We start from the raw sequence: 17,111 nt of genomic DNA, 5'->3' as shown, positions 1-17,111 counted from the left end.
AGACAACTTTTCTTTAATCAGTTCCTTTGGTCCGAAACAGAAGCCGTAGTTATCGGCAGCACGCGCCATTTTTATAACGTAATCAAATATTTTTTCCCCTGTTTTCAATACGTATTCCGATTCTATCTGAAGTCGAAAATTTATTCTTTATAGAGAAAAGGTTGTTACATGATCATACATTCTAAGTCAACATCATATGAAAACATGAACTGTTGAAAAATTACGATTTAAAAAAAAAGTGTTATGCGATCCTATTTACTAGAAGTAGGTTCTCCTTCCTCAGTTATTCATCCTGGTCCGTCATTTTGACATTTTTAATCTAGCTGCGATAACGTAGCTTTCTGACGAAGAGCGATTTTTTTTTTATATATTGCGTCGTCGCGCCAGGGCAGGCCGGGTATTATATTAGTACTAATTTAAAACTTGCATGTCAAAACAAAAAACAATCGTTTAATTCAGCAATATAATTAAATCATACCATTTTACTGATCCCGGTAATATTATAAATTATGTAAATCTAATAGCGCACGTATCTCATTTGACCCCGAGCACCGACAGAGGATCAGAGAACAGAATACGCCGTGGCCATCACAGCAGTTATCCCTTGGGGGGCCTCATGGCAAAATCAAACTAACCAGTCACTTATCCCTTTCGTTTGCATAAACCACTGTATAATTAAAAAAAACACAAAGTAAACTCTCTCCGATACATGCCCATTAACATATTAAACTAAGTTCATCTGTGTTCAAACTCACACAATGATACTAGCGAGGTTAATAGTTTTAGATATTTATTCATAACATAAACAGCGCTAGCATTTCTGTCGATTTTATTTCAGCTTAACCGGCCGCTATCCGGAAGAAAACATGCACCGTACTGACTGCTAGGGCAGTTATTTTCTGCTTTGAATACTTCCCACTGGCAATAATGATTCCGTAACGTACCCCTTGCGCTATCTTTTGACCATTTGGCAACTATTCGCTTCGTAGCTGACACGGTACAACACTTTTCTTTGGCTTACTTCACACGGCCAGTCATTTTGTTTACAAAGAAATGGTGTGCTATGCGCATGCGCTAGTAGAGGGAAATCCCTGAACAAAACGTTGGTCAGACAGGTAGAAATACCGATGATTATCTTAGATTTAATCATTTTTATGAATCTATTTCAGCCAAATCCGATCGGCATTTTCCATAAGGAGTCTCACTTGATATGTTTATGTAGTATTTGGAAAAAAAGACAAAAAAAAAAGTTACTTCAGCGTGATGCCCCTTTAATACACTACGTTATTCTTCACGTGTGATATGACAAAGTGATTTCCTACTTACTAACGGTAAGTGAACAAATTCTTCACCTGTGATATGACAAAGTGATTTCCTACTTACTAACGGTAAGTGAACAAATTCTTCACCTGTGATATGACAGAGTGATTTCCTACTTACTAACGGTAAATGAACAAATTCTTCACCTGTGATATGACAAAATGATTTCCTACTTACTAATTCTTCACCTGTGATATGACGTACTGATTAAGGTGAATTCATGTATACCGTCGCTGTTGTTCATCCGCTGGAACAAATCGATCAGTTTATGCGCATGCTTAAAATGTGCCGGTTATGTATTATAAGTGCCATTAGTTGTCATGCTGCCGACACTCGTGTATATACCATGGGGCTAAGGTAACGCTAGAGACAGTGTATACGGGAATTCTGGTCCCCAAACCTCACTACAATGGGGACGACTGTACGCTTTGGTCCTAAGTGGCTACCGATCCTCATAACCACCATTTATGGTAAGTGTGACCTTACTGCAAATGTAGTGATACCACTGTCTGCCAAGATCGACACACTAGTACAATGGTAAATTAGCGTATACTTATTTCTTGAAATAGTATTTTTTCAGATATGGTGAAATTCAAAGGATATACCAATGATATCTTTTATGTAAATTGTCTGTCCAAAATTATAAAGTGCAACTGATCCCTATACAAGTTGTGATATAAGTGCGATCTTTGTCAGAAAAGTATGTGTATGGGAATATTTCGTTGTTTGATTGGGTATGCTACTTATTTTCGTTGTTGCCCTTTAGATGCATATTTTTCTATTTTCTAAATGATTATGGTTCCAGGCGATTTTTGGCTATGTTTCACTACTGAAAAATACAAAACGCTATGATATTGGTTTTCAAATATAAGTGTAGTTTTAGAAACACTGAAACACTCCATATTTTACCGCTAGTAATGAATGCAGATTCCAAAGCAAATAAAACTGTCAGAATTTTAACGTACAATTTCCTGTCATCAATGCTAGGCGGTTATATTTTAGCCGTGCAACATTATCATTCGCGTGCAACGGAATTAATTATGTCCCCTCCGTTAAAATACAAACAAAAACGCTCTATGTCAGAAATTAAGTTAATTTTATAATAATCCTCATGTGTCTTTTTACTCAATGCATCACAGCAAAACGTCCGCCTGTCACGTTATGTATGTAATAGAGTCCTTCATAAGGGAAAATGTATTTTTTCATTTTTGCCAGTGAGATATTAATTTATTTCAACTTTAGAAAAACTGATAGCTTTCATACTGTGACGGAAATCGTTACTATTTATTGTATGCAAAGCTGCAGAATATTTCTGTTCAGATGCAGACGAAGTAATAGAAGGGTACGTGGTCGACTGCATCTTTGGTATTTAGATATTGACTTAAAGAAATAACTGGGTCGCTTTCGTTTATCACGATCCAAACGGTTGGACCGGTTGGACCAGAGTTGTTCGTTTATGAAAAATGGTTTGACCTAGTAATCTGATGCTGCTTTCAGACGAGCCTTGACAAAGCCCTGCAAGGCCTGCATACACTTTCGCAGGTCTGCCAGGATTGATACCCTAAGGTGTTATATTTAAAAAAAAAAAGACAAACCGATTGTTCCGCAAAAGCGAACAGGTCCCAGATAATGTCTTCTTGGCTCGCAGCATTGTTGTCAAGCGTGACGTCAGTAGAACAAAGCGTCAAAGTTTACGCTACAACACCGGATTATTCATGTAGTAATTACATTTCGTCGTTGTACTTGAATTGATAATTAGAAAAAAATATGGTTTTCAACGTATACACATCCATAAGTCAATCATAAGGCAGAATTTGCCGATATTCGCGAACAGGCGTTTTGTATTCAATTCAATTCAGTTTATCCCAAAAGCAGTACAGCTGATAGGAGTCATAACATACATACATGTAGTTAATCAATTGTATACAAGATGACGGAGGCTGAATAATGTGAAACAATTTCGCCCCGTGTCATAAATCGTGCAATTAATACATGAACACAAAAATATTACTAGTAGCTGTCACGCCTGGCATTGGGAAAATTTACCAAGAATATCAAGTTGTTTTTTCATTCCTTACAGACAGAAGTTGTACAAGTTTAAAGACAGAAGGGCGACGCCAGAAACATGGCTTAATATATTTTGATCTAATATCAGGATAAAAATCACAAACTGGAATAAAATGATACTCGTTTTCCACACATCAACAATTACATTTGGCACAAATTCTAAGGTTTCTGGCCAAATTCTTCCAGATTCAATATTTAGATTATGTGATGAAAGCCTGTATTTACAAATTATTTCTTATATTTATCTGTAACAGGTTTACATAAATAATATTGAAGTCTTAAAGTATTTACTAAATGTTTATAGATATAACACGTTGAGGAATTGGTAAAATACGTTAAAGTGTCTTGTACGTAACACTCTTTTACTCTTTGCTTGAGTTCAGAAATAAACATGTTTTCGTTAAATACGTTCTGATCATACCATAGCGAAACCGTAAGTACATGGAGGCTCTTTTCTATTTGTTACCAGATTGACATTACCCGACATAGTCATTAAATAATACATTATAACATGAGGTTAGGATACAATAATTTGACCCGAGGTGCTTCATCGGATATTTTACAATTCTTCTTATTCTTGTCAAATACATAGGTAATCTTCATAGTTCAAAATATACCGTAGCATGTGATGAAGTCTTACCTACAGACAGAATTTTCCTTAAAAAATCAGTTTGAACTTTTTCGATCTTATAACCTTTATCGTGGCCCCATACTTCGCAACCATAGTTAATTATGCTGTCAATATAGATAACAGAGTTTCAACGTTAAAAGAGAGGTGTTTAATACTTAAAAATAATCCAAAACACGTTTTTTTACCTTGTTCACTGAGTTTCTTCTTAGTTTGTAACTTGAACCATTATGATAAATCAAAATTCCAAAATAGTTAAAGGAATTAAATACTTCAATAAGTACATCATTATATAACCATTTTTCACACGGCTTAACAATGCCACCCTTCCTGAAGACAATTTTTTTTTGTCTTTGAAACATCTAGTTTTTAATTCCATTTATCAGTATAATTACTTAGTGTGTCCAACATTTTTTTGTAGACCATCTACACTTTCGCCAAATAACACAGTATCGTCAGCGTACACAAGTAGGTACACACTAGGCATATTAAGCTCATATGGCTCACAATTGTTATTCAAAAACTCATTTTCTATGTCATTTACAAAACAGAAGTACAGAAGGGAATACGATGATTCCCCTTGCATTAAACTACAAGTATATTTGGAGAAAAAAAATCCCGTTATACCACAACGTATCAATTTGAGCCACACCTTGTCATATGTAAAAGTATCGAAGGATGTGTAATAATCAACGAAACAACAGAAATGCCCTTTTTGGATGTTAAAGTATTATAAATTCTAACGAATCAGAAAGCACGAGGTTATTGCGCGGACGACTATATTAACGAGTGCGCGGTTTAAATCCAAATTGGTCGTCGGTTATGACCTCCTGTTGATTTTTCCACTTTAGTATTCGTGTGTTAATTTTTTTTAGCAACATGACTAAAAAGAGTTATACCTCGATAGTTATTAACATAGTGTACATTACCCTTCTTAAATACAGGTACCGCAATACCCATGCAAAACGGAAATAATCAGACTGTGAAAAACGATTATACAAATTACATAATAACGGTGCAAAGACATCCTTAAACGTCTTTAGACATACTTCAAGGAAGTGTTCTAAGTACACAATGCATACCTGGTGGTGTATCACGTTTAAGGCTGTTTATGACCCGATACATTTCATGTTCAGTCATTGGAGCGTCCAACTCCTCAATTATAGACTCAATGGACGGGGTATCTGTACAGAAGCCAGGTTCTTAAAGTGCTCAACAAATTGTTCTGTTGAAATATCACTGTGCGGTTTTTGTTTTCCGCGTTTGAATTTACAATAAAACGGTTTTTTTTGGTTATTCCTACGCAAACTGTTTAACATATTACCTTCCGGTGTTTTACGTCGCAGACGGTTTTCAATGTGTTTATACTTTTGCGTGGCGATTATTAACAACATTCTATTTTCAGGTGAACGGTTGCCATTAAACACATACAATGCACTCTTGTAATCACGGTATAATCTTCGGCAGTCACCTGTATTCCATGACGTGTCGTCCTAAGGTTTTTTAAAATTGGTTTATGGTAGCAGGTTCATCTTCACATACGTGAGAAATATGTAGTTATTCTCTCGTGATCGTTAATTATACATAATGTTTAGAAGGAAAGGATTCAACACTACATGTATGTAAAACCCTTGTCATCTGAATGTTGAATTAGCCATTTAGTTACCACTATACTCGAACACATAGAAATGAACGCTTTCTATCCTCCGTGATATATTTCGTCGGTGTCAGTCATAATAAACAGGTTAGCACGATAATGATGTTAAGAAATACATCAACAGTTTGAACCTCATATAGACTCCACACAAGTTTGAATGTTATCCAACATCAGTAAGTCACTAAATTTGTATCCAATGTCAGGAAGTCACTAAATGATTATCCACTGTCAAGAAGTGACTAAATGTTTATGCAATTTCAGGAAGTCAATAAATATTAATCCAATGTAAGTACGTCACTAGATGTTTATCCAATGTCAGGAAGTCACTAAATGATAATCCACAGTCGAGAAGTGACTAAATGTTTATGCAATTTCAGGAAGTCAATAAATATTAATCCAATGTAAGTACGTCACTAGATGTTTATCCAATGTCAGGAAGTCACTAAATCATAATCCAATGTCAGGAAGTCTCTAAATGTCTATCCAATATCAAAAAGTCACTGAAAGTTTATCCAATATCAGGAAGTCACTAAATGTTTATCTAATGTCAAGAAGTCACTAAATGTTTATCAAATGTCAAGAAGTCACTAAATGTTTATCCAATATCAGGAAGTCACTAAATGTTTATCCAATGTCAGGAAGTCACTAAATGTCTATCCAATGTCATGAAGTCAATAAATGTTTTTCCAATATCAGGAAGACACTGAAAGTTTATCCAATATCAGGAAGTCACTAAATGTTTATCAAATGTCAAGAAGTCATTTACTGTTTGTTTGTTTATCAAATGTCAGGAAGTCACTTAATGTTAATCAAATGTAAGGAAGTCACTAAATGTTGATTCATTATCAGAGAAAGCAAGAGAACACGATACCATTTTTCCTTTGCTGCGAAATAACGGCGCCTTAACATGATGTTTTTGTTAGGTTACTCTTAGTGCTTAAAACAACGTGTTATATTTCAGACCTACAGGCCAATCTGAGAAAATGTTAACATTTCAGACGTTTAGTAGATGATATTAATATTTCAGATTTATATGAGATGGTGTAAATATTTCAAATTTATAGGAGATAGTGTTGATATTTCAGACGAATAGGAGATAGTGTTAATACTTCAGCCTTACAGGAGATGGTGTTAATATTTCAGACTTCTAGGGGTTGGTGTTAACATTTCAATTTTCTAGGGGATGGTGTTAATACTTCAGCCTTATAGGAGATGGTGTTAACATTTCTGACTTATAGGAGCAAGTGTTAATATTTCAGACTTCTAGGAGTTGGTGTTAACATTTCAATTTTCTAGGGGATGGTGTTAATACTTCAGCCTTATAGGAGATGGTGTTAACATTTCTGACTTATATGAGATTGTGTTAATATTTCAGACTTCTAGGGGTTGGTGTTAACATTTCAGATTCATAGGAGATGGTGGTAATTTTTCATACTTATAGGGGTTGGTGTTAACATTTCAGACTTCTTGGAGATGGTGTTAACATTTCAGACTTCAAGGAGATGGTGTTAACATTTCAGACTTCAAGGAGATGGTGTTAATATTTCAGACTTCAAGGAGATGGTGTTAATATTTCAGACTTCTAGGGGTTGGTGTTAACATTTCAGATTCATAGGAGATGGTGGTGATTTTTCATAATTATAGGGGTTGGTGTTAACATTTTAGACTTCTAGGAGATGGTGGTAATTTTTCATACTTATAGGGGTTGGTGTTAACATTTCAGACTTCTAGGAGATGGTGTTAACATTTCAGACTTCAAGGAGATAGTGTTAACATTTCAGACTTCAAGGAGATGGTGTTAACATTTCAGACTTCAAGGAGATGGTGTTAACATTTCAGACTACAGAACATGGTGTTAATTTTTCAGACTTATAGGAGATGATATAAGCATTAAAGACCTACATGTGATGGTGTTAACATTAAAGACCTACATGTGATGGTGTTAACATTGAAGACCTACAGGAGATGGTGTTAACATTCAAACCTAAAAAAAGGGGAATCATAGATGGTGTAACATATATGTCTTATATGAGATTGTCATAATTCGGACCTATAGCAGATGATTCTACAATTTTGGACCTGTAATGATATTGCTAACATTTCAGACCAATAGGAAATGTTTACATTTAAGATTTATAGAAGTTGGTGTCCACTTTTCAGCCTTATATTAACCTTACAGACGTATAGGAGATCGTGTTAACATTTCTTACCCACATGAGATAATGTCAACATTTCGGACGCTGTTATTACAGTAAGAAGGCCAGTTATTTTGTACCTTTACATCTCTTACTGCTAACATATCTCTTAACATTTTCTTCAGGTTGGTAAGTAGTAAGGATTGTGAATATGTTCATTTAGCACAACCAGTAAGTGTTTACATGTGACGTTTCGATGACTAGTACGGTATATGACCAGTGAAGCGTATGTACACAAAGATGTACTAATATCTAAATGTTTGTGAAGTTTTTGAATGCACTGTTTTCGTTAAGCTACGCCTCTTGATCGCTTTAAATCATCAAATATATATCAGGGTTATTGTGTTCCCATTTAAACATTTCCTCCTTCCTTTTCTTTTTACCTGTAATTCACACATATTTGTTATTATATCAAGTTATGGCCTTTTGTGATGGTAAATATCATGTGTTATGAACCTTCGCCTCGGTTAATATATTTTTTTCATGTTTATATTACATTATATTCACCATCACAGACGTCCATAATTGTGTAAAATAAAAGGCAGACGCCAGAACTGCTGTACACCGGTGAACTTTCGCCCAGTCAAACTATCGCCCATTCAAACGTTAACCCCTCATTGATAAAATTTATGTTCGCCCAAAGTAAATATCGCCCTTATCTTCATGTTTACCTTTGTTTTTCACTAATATTTGCTGTAGTGATAAATTCGCCCTCATTGCAGCAGGCGAAAAAGGCGAAAATGAAATTGCGGCGGAAATTCCTCGGTATACAGTTATAACAAAAGTGTGAGTGCGGCGGAAATTCCTCGGTATACAGTTATAATAAAAGTGTGAGTGCGGCGGAAATTCCTCGGTATACAGTTATAATAAAAGTGTGAGTGCGGCGGAAATTCCTCGGTATACAGTTATAACAAAAGTGTGAGTGCGGCGGAAATTCCTCGGTATATAGTTATAATAAAAGTGTGAGTGCGGCGGAAATTCCTCGGTATACAGTTATAATAAAAGGTGTGTCACTCAGCTGATAACGAGCCATCCTGATTATAGGATACCAACTATTGTAACGTTTTACCAATCTCATAAACAACTCCCAGTGGAACGATTTAAGTAATAGTGTCTGTCAGGGCATTAATATTTGACGAGAGGATTGACTGAATGAAGGACATAATGTTCCAATAAACTTTTTCTCCAGAGAATTCCACGTATACTTTCCAACGACATACATAAATAAAACATGAAAAAAACCTGATATGATATTCATACGTTGAATCGAATCAATATTATTTGTGTAAAAATTTAAGCATAATACTTCTGGATTTTATGCTAAAATTGACGATATAGTTTGATGTTACTGTAATTTGGTTGTATCCTAGCGATACATAAGGGTACAATCATAAATCGGTATAAAAGGCAATGGATGGAACCAGGAAGGCATGAAAACAAAACTAAAACCTCGTAAAAGAAACCGTAGGCGAAACATGATGTTTCGAAAATGTAAACGTTCCCTGTACCATATGAAGCATCCGTCACGGTGTCGGATTCGGATTATTGATAGCCTTTTAAAGTATCTTAATCCATATTTCAACTAATTGGTCAAGTTATACAAAATGCATATTTATATCTCTGAAGTTTTGTTTTTTAATAAACCATGGAGGGGTTGAAAGTATTTATTATAAGTAACTGCTGTATCCCTCTGTTACTACTATACTGTATCCCTCTGTTACTATTATACTGTATCCCTCTGTTACTATTATACTGTATCCCTCTATTACTATTATACAGTATCCCTCTATTACTATTATACTGTATCCCTCTGTTACTATTATACTGTATCCCTCTATTACTATTATACTGTATCCCTCTGTTACTGTTATACAGTATCCCTCTGTTACTATTATACTGTATCCCTCTGTTACTATTATACTGTATCCCTCTGTTACTATTATACTGTACCCCTCTGTTACTATTATACTGTATCCCTCTGATACTGTATCCCTCTGTTACTATTATACTGTATCCCTCTGTTACTATTATACTGTATCCCTCTGTTACTATTATACTGTATCCCTCTGTTACTATTATACTGTATCCGTCTGTATAACCACGCATGCTTATCACTGTAAACATGAAATCTGTGTATGTTACTTATTTCTGTATACCATTGTAAGTCAAATGTGTTGAGTAAAAAATATTTTTTGAAACGTTCAAACAATGCCTACCTTTCTGAAACACCGGTATAAACATAAGGTCTTATGACTTTGGTGTCTTTATGGCTTTACCTATCCTTTAATAGAATGGCAAATAGATGATAAGGAGAATTAAGATGCCATAGTAGAGTTAATGCGTATGCTTGATATTGTCATATTCGTAACAAGTCGATAAACCAATATATTAGAATCTATATTACGTGTCATGAATCGACTGCTTCCAGTCGTATCTCAATAAAACATGGACTGTTGCCATTCAGTGTTTACTTAAATGACTAAGTAAACATTAGATTTAGAAAATAAACAAAATGAACAAATGCTGCTGTGTTTGTCAATTGACTTTGAACGGGTATACTGCGGTGTAGCATGCAACGAGACGCGAACATGCAACAGAAGTCTCACGTTCTCGGACATCTGTACTTTTCAAGGTTGATATTTTATAGATAAAGATAATAATATTTGTATAAGTTTATTGTAGTTGTACAGTTTTATATATTTATATGAAATTGGAACTTTTCGTTTCGTATAAATATGATAGAACAATACCCAAGTGTCAACTCAAGAGGTCAAAATATTGACCTCAAAGTGTTTTATACAACAATAGAACCGACATTTAGGAAACAACAAAGCATAGACATCAACAAAGCATAGACAACAACGAAGCATAGACAACAACAAAGCATAGACAACAACAAAGCATAGACAACAACAAAACATACACAACAACAAAGCATAGACAACAACAAAGCATTGACAACAACAAAGCATAGACAACAACAAAGCATTGACAACAACAAAACATAGACAACAACAAAGCATAGACAACAAAGCATAGACAACAACAAAACATACACAACAACAAAGCAAAGACAACAACAAAGCATAGATAACAACAAAGTATTGACAACAACAAAGTATAGACAACAACCAAACATTGACAACAACAAACATAGACAACAACAAAACATAGACAACAACAAAGCATATACAACAACAAAACATACTCAACAACAAAACATAGACAACAACAAAGCTTAGACAACAACAAAGCATAGACAACAACAAAACATACACAACAACAAAGCATAGACAACAACAAACATAGACAACAACAAAACATAGACAACAACAAAGCATATACAACAACAAAGCATTGACAACAACAAAACATTGACAACAACAAAGCATAGACAACAACAAAACATAGACAACAACAAAGCATAGACAACAACAAAACATAGACAACAACAAAGCATAGACAACAACAAAATATAGACAACAACAAAGCATTGACAACAACAAAGCTTTGACAACAACAAAGTATTGACAACAATGAAGCATAGACAACAATAAAACATAGACAACAACAAAGCATAGACAACAACAAAAACATAGACAACAACAAAGCATAGACAACAACAAAACATAGACAACAACAAAGCATAGACAACAACAAAACATAGACAACAACAAAACATAGATAACAACAAAGCATAGACAACAACAAAGCATTGACAACAACAATGCAATCACAACAACAAAGTAACAATAAAGCAAAGTCAAACATTTATCTTAAAATATTTGTAATATCAACATAATGCTTAACAGAATCTGTATTGAACACCAGCAATATATTACAATAGTTTCATTCAACCAGACTCTTGTTGTCTGCGCAAGCTACGCCGAACAGAGAATTACAAAGTGATCAAGCGTTTGGTTGTCATCACAAGTAATTGAGTTCAGTAGCTGGCTGGTAGCGAATGATTTTGCAACTGACCATTCATCATGTCTCAAACTGACCAATAATAATCAATCTAACAGATTTCTATCCAGAGACTGGTGAAGAAGGGACGTGAGGCACTAGTCCAATTCTTTTATGTTGATATTAGGGTTTGTCCATGGATAACAAAAATAATATAAAAAAACAATTGCATCTAATTTGTCTTGAAGGTTTTCCTTTTGTTTTGACGGTTCTTCTAGTCATTGATACACGGACCGTTAATTATGTCTAGCTAGCTAAACTGTAATAACACAAACGGTTTCATTAGTAACACACACACACCTTCTTAATTGTATTTAATTTGATTCTTTTTCCTTTTTCTCAGTAGAAACACACACACCTTCTTAATTGTACTTAATTTGGTTCTTTTTCCTTTTTCTCAGTAGAAACACACACACCTTCTTAAGTGTTAAAACATACTAAGTCAGATGTTGATATTTTATTTGGTTCATTTTCCTTTTCTCAGTAGAAACACACACACCTTCTAAAGTGTTATAACATACTAAGCCAGAATTTTATTCCAAGGTAAGCCAGATGTTTATTTTTACGGTGGTTCATTTTCTTTTTCTCAGTTGATAACACACTAAGCTAAATTTTTATTCCAAGGTAAGCCAGATGTTTATTTTAACGGTGGTTTATTTTCCTTTTCTCAGTAGATAACACACTAAGCAATTTTTTTATTCCAAGGTAAGCCAGATGTTTATTTTTACGATGGTTCATTTTCCTTTCCTCAGTGGAAGCACACAGACCTTGCCGTTATGTTACAGGAAGTCTTACCTAGATGCGTATTTATTTAAGGATTGGTTGTTATATTTTTGACGTTTATTGGCGTGTAAACTACATCGGGCTTGCGATATATTGAATGGTGCGCGTTAAATGCATATATGTCAATTACCAATTTGTATACTAACATGTGACCATTTTAATATACGTTGTGGTCATTTAGCGATTTAACTGTCATACAATAACATTTTAAGACACAACACAGCGGAACATCGCCACTTGGCGGTAATTAATCCCCGTTGTAGTTCATTGGAAAATAAGTTACAATGGGACCAGTAGAGTGATCTAGGTACTATGAAGTGCAAATGTAAATATTTAGCCATGGTCATTGAATTTGTCCTTCTCTTGTTATTCGTGTACAGCGTCTCGGGTCTTTGGTGACATTTGTTCGTGTAAAGTATATTTGTTTTATTTTACATTTCAATTGATTTTTTACTAAGTTAATTAGGAACGAATTCAATGTTTACTATATTGTATCATTAATCGATTACAGCTCATGTTTTTGAAAGTAATACGTCCGAAGCAAACAATCACATGACGTATTGAAATGCTCTGTATAGCATAGCAGGAAATTAAAATAACGTAAAGTTCAAAAAGGACTTGAAAATTGATTCTATCGACATTGTCTGTTTGTTTGTCATAAATTTCGAAAAATGAAAATTGGTTCTCTTCCAATAATTAATTGTTATATTATGTATGAAAGCATATACACACTATAGTCTCAATAAATACGACCTAAAAGAGGGACTTTTAAAACGTTCGTATCCAAATAAATAATTAACGACTTTTTAGCGTATTATGAAATATGCACCGGAGCTATGATATATTTTATCTAGCGCTCATTAAATTTCGCAATTTGTCATTAATGATATACAATGTAATTAGATCCTCCTGTGATTGAATGGTTTACCTTTTGTCTACCCTCCGCCGCGAACTTGACCGAATGTTTACTCAGAAGCTGATTGGATTTGATGCCAATGTAACTTATGAATATTGATGGTCATTTATCTGAGGGCTTGTAACAATGGTACAGTAACTAGCACGAATTGGTAATGGGATCGGGGAAACGCGACAGATCCAGAAACTTCGAACGCCGTTTACCAAGTCCATTTCTCTTTCAACTAAGTCTTCGGTCTCGAAAACATACAGGCCATACACTAACCCTGTATTAGTAAATTTATTTGGGCGCTAGATATAACAGGTAAGAAAAAATGCAACGTCCATACCGGGATTCGAACTCAGGACCTCTGATCTTTAAGCCGGCCGTCTAATCAACTTAGATACCTGGTCACCAGTTTCGCTGTACAGGTGTGCAATGAAAATATTTCCGTCACACCTAAAGTCACAACGACTAATAGGATTCATTTTCAAGTCCAAAATTGCTCTCGAAATTGATATGCATATTGGTATGTGTTTATAAACATATATTATCCTCCTTAGAAGTGGAGATAATGATAATGCAATGTATGATAATATCATTTTAATGTTAATGCTGAAGTCAACTTCGTTTCCCAATCAATAAAAAGGCAAATAGTTCAAAGGTACGAATTCAAAAACCAAGAATGGCAAGTGTTATAACTAGATTTCATTGTTACAGTTTTTTGTTCAGGTGTGCAACTTTAAGGAAAGTGTTATAACTAGATATCCTTGTTCCAATTCTTTTGTTCAGGTGTGCAACTTTAAGGAAAGTGTTATAACTAGATTTCCTTGTTCCAATTCTTTTGTTCAGGTGTGCAATTCTAAGGAAAGTGGTATAACTAGATTTCCTTGTTCTAGTTTTTTGTTCAGGTGTGCAATTCTAAGGAAAGTGTAATAACCAGATTTCCTTGTACCAGTTGTTTTCATGTGTGCAACTTTAAGGAAAGTGTTATCACCAGATTTCCTTGTACCAGATTTTTTTCAGGTGTGCAACTTTAAGGAAAGTGTTATAACTAGATTTCCTTGTTCTAGTTTTTTGTTCAGGTGTGCAACTTTAAGGAAAGTGTTAAAACTAGATTTCCTTGTTCCAGTTTTTTGTTCAGGTGTGCAACTTTAAGGAAAGTGTTATCACTAGATTTCCATGTTTCAGAAATCCTACTAATACCATCAATAATGTAGCTGTCAAAATCTTTCAATTAGAATCTGTCAAAATATTTATTAAAGTGGCAAACCCTTAATTTGCCATAAACCATGTTTATGTTATCATAAACTTGTTATTGATTATTCAGCTATGATTGAACCTTTTAGGCGTGCAGTGTAAATCGTTGTTAACTAGATTTCCTAGTGTTTGTGGTAGAGATACTGTAAATCGTGAATTGTTCGTGAAAAGATAATTATTAGATTGGGTTTCCCTGTATGTATTGGCTGATAATTTAAATAGCAATATCACCAACTGTATAAAATAACACTTTTGCTGCAAATGCAGGAAATTTCGTTTGTCATTTAATTTGGTTCATATTTCATGATTCAAGAAAATCAACAAAACATGAATCACGCGAAAATAAACCACACGAACAATGGAGTTAAGTAATAATTTGTATTACTTAAATCCCTAATCACAGAAGAATAAATGAAAAAAAACCCGGATAGCAATAACAATCGTTATAACCACATGATATTTAAATATTATTTGTTTAGTTTTGCAGAAATGACTTGTCCGACATCAAAATTAAACGGGAAATTTTCTGTAGATATCGCATTAAGGACTAGAAGCCTGCTTCCGCAACATAGGCCCAGTTGTTCAAAACATGATTAGCTTAATCAATGTTTACTGACATTTTTCAACCTCTAGTAATTTGATCAATATACAAAGTAAAACCTCTTAATTTTGCATGTAATTTACTCTTCTGCTATATTTTCTATCTGAAAAAAATCAACTCAGTGAATGGTTGTGTTTAAGTAATACACCAAAAATAAAATTTGCGCTAATCACTGATTAAACTAATCACCGTTCGAACAACTTGGCCTGCAGGCGTTTTATCCCTTCTGAATATCGCGTCAGGACACTGAAGAGATTAACGCTACATAGGTAGGAGAGATATGACGTAGTATGAACAATGAAAATAAAGCAGACATTAGAATAGATGAGCGGACGAGGAGAATTAAAATAATAATACGGAAGTGGGTGGTATACATCTTGTTTATTACTTACACAATGACAGAAATCATAAAGCGAGTCGGACACTACATCTGTAATCAATTATAGGGTGACTGAGTTTCCGAGAACTTCTAGCCTTAATAAGTTTTTTTGTGTCATTTGATTGGAACGCCATTGCACAATGCTATCCTTTATACAGCAGATAATGATACTACACCATTCAATAACTTTATAGTCTTGAAACCAGCCAAAGCTGCTATGAGTTCTAGTCCCCGTTTTCATACAAAACGGATTCATTTTTCAAAGAAGAAGATTATAAACATAGATATAGATGTCAAATGTAGAATTCGGCCTTCAGATTATTATGGATTAAAAACTACGATATGATGGATAACCAATCAATCTATAGTTATAACCGCTAGAGACAAAGCTCATTACTTGGCGAATTTAAAAGCTTCATGAAAATAATGAATTGTCATTAGGTCTAAGAGCTCCGATTGATTTCCTATGCTTGGTGCAATGATGTTAATTATTTTGAGGGTAAATTTCTCGTAGTATAGGCAGTAAGAGTTTCTCTATCACAATCAATTTGTTATCGTTGTCAAGGTTACATATTGTGTAGGTATATTGTATTGAACGGGAACCTTATGATGTGAGGGAAATCTTTCCGACACGATTAAGTTAATTATTTAAGAATAATATAAGACTCTTTCATGTCCAGGGGTGTAGGATAGGGAAATTCCACCCGAGGGGTTTTCAAATTTTTCTCTCATTCCAACCACCAGAATAAGCCCAGAAACCATGAAAATGCGTTCGGACTGATCACCGCTTTGAAAATATCAATCCCCCCCTGAGGTTTTTAGACGAAAACGAATCAGAAAGCCAGACTAAGCAAATCCTATATTGGCAACCAACGTTTGCGCAGAAAAAATCACATCTTTTTAACGTGTACGGTAAATATATCGTTAACTGTTTTAATTTCATCACGTCGCCTTTCCGCATTGCGGCATTGGGGAGTTTCAAATTCGTGACGTCAGGTCACGTGAAATGGGATATAACATAGAAATTTCCTACACTCCTTTCTTACCCTGGACAGTTCTATCTTACATACAGGGAAATGAGAGAAAAGTGTTTATTATTTGTTCAGTCTGGAAATGTAACAATATGTATATTTACATGTAGGTATACATGTTGAGGTTTATTGGAGCTGCCAGGGTTGAACGGTCCTGGATTCAGTTCCCGTAAACACTGCTGTCTCACAAAATAGGTCAACCTTATTCCCTTCGAATATTATATCTTCTTTCACTCCAATAACGTTACTTTTACCTTTTATTACGCCACTATTACATTTCGTTACGCTATTATTTCCTTTTATACATCGATTTAACCTTCCATTACGTT

General features: G+C 34.5%; 1 protein-coding gene across 1 annotated transcript in view; it reads left to right on the top strand.

Annotated features, from left to right (window-relative positions):
* Positions 1-1,648: 1,648 nt before the first annotated feature.
* Positions 1,649-17,111, top strand: part of LOC110466394 — a 76,485-nt gene continuing 61,022 nt past the window's right edge. Inside the window, exon 1 of the mRNA XM_021522847.1 lies at positions 1,649-1,790. Within this exon, the coding sequence (XP_021378522.1) occupies positions 1,730-1,790 (61 nt within the window). The 5' untranslated portion in view covers positions 1,649-1,729. The remainder of the gene's footprint in view (positions 1,791-17,111) is intronic.

The sequence above is a fragment of the Mizuhopecten yessoensis genome, unplaced genomic scaffold (genome assembly GCF_002113885.1).
Source record: "Mizuhopecten yessoensis strain PY_sf001 unplaced genomic scaffold, ASM211388v2 scaffold11133, whole genome shotgun sequence".
In the NCBI taxonomy this organism is placed as follows: domain Eukaryota; kingdom Metazoa; phylum Mollusca; class Bivalvia; order Pectinida; family Pectinidae; genus Mizuhopecten; species Mizuhopecten yessoensis.
Note: the sequence above shows the minus strand (reverse complement) of the source record. Positions and strands in the feature narration are given on the sequence as shown.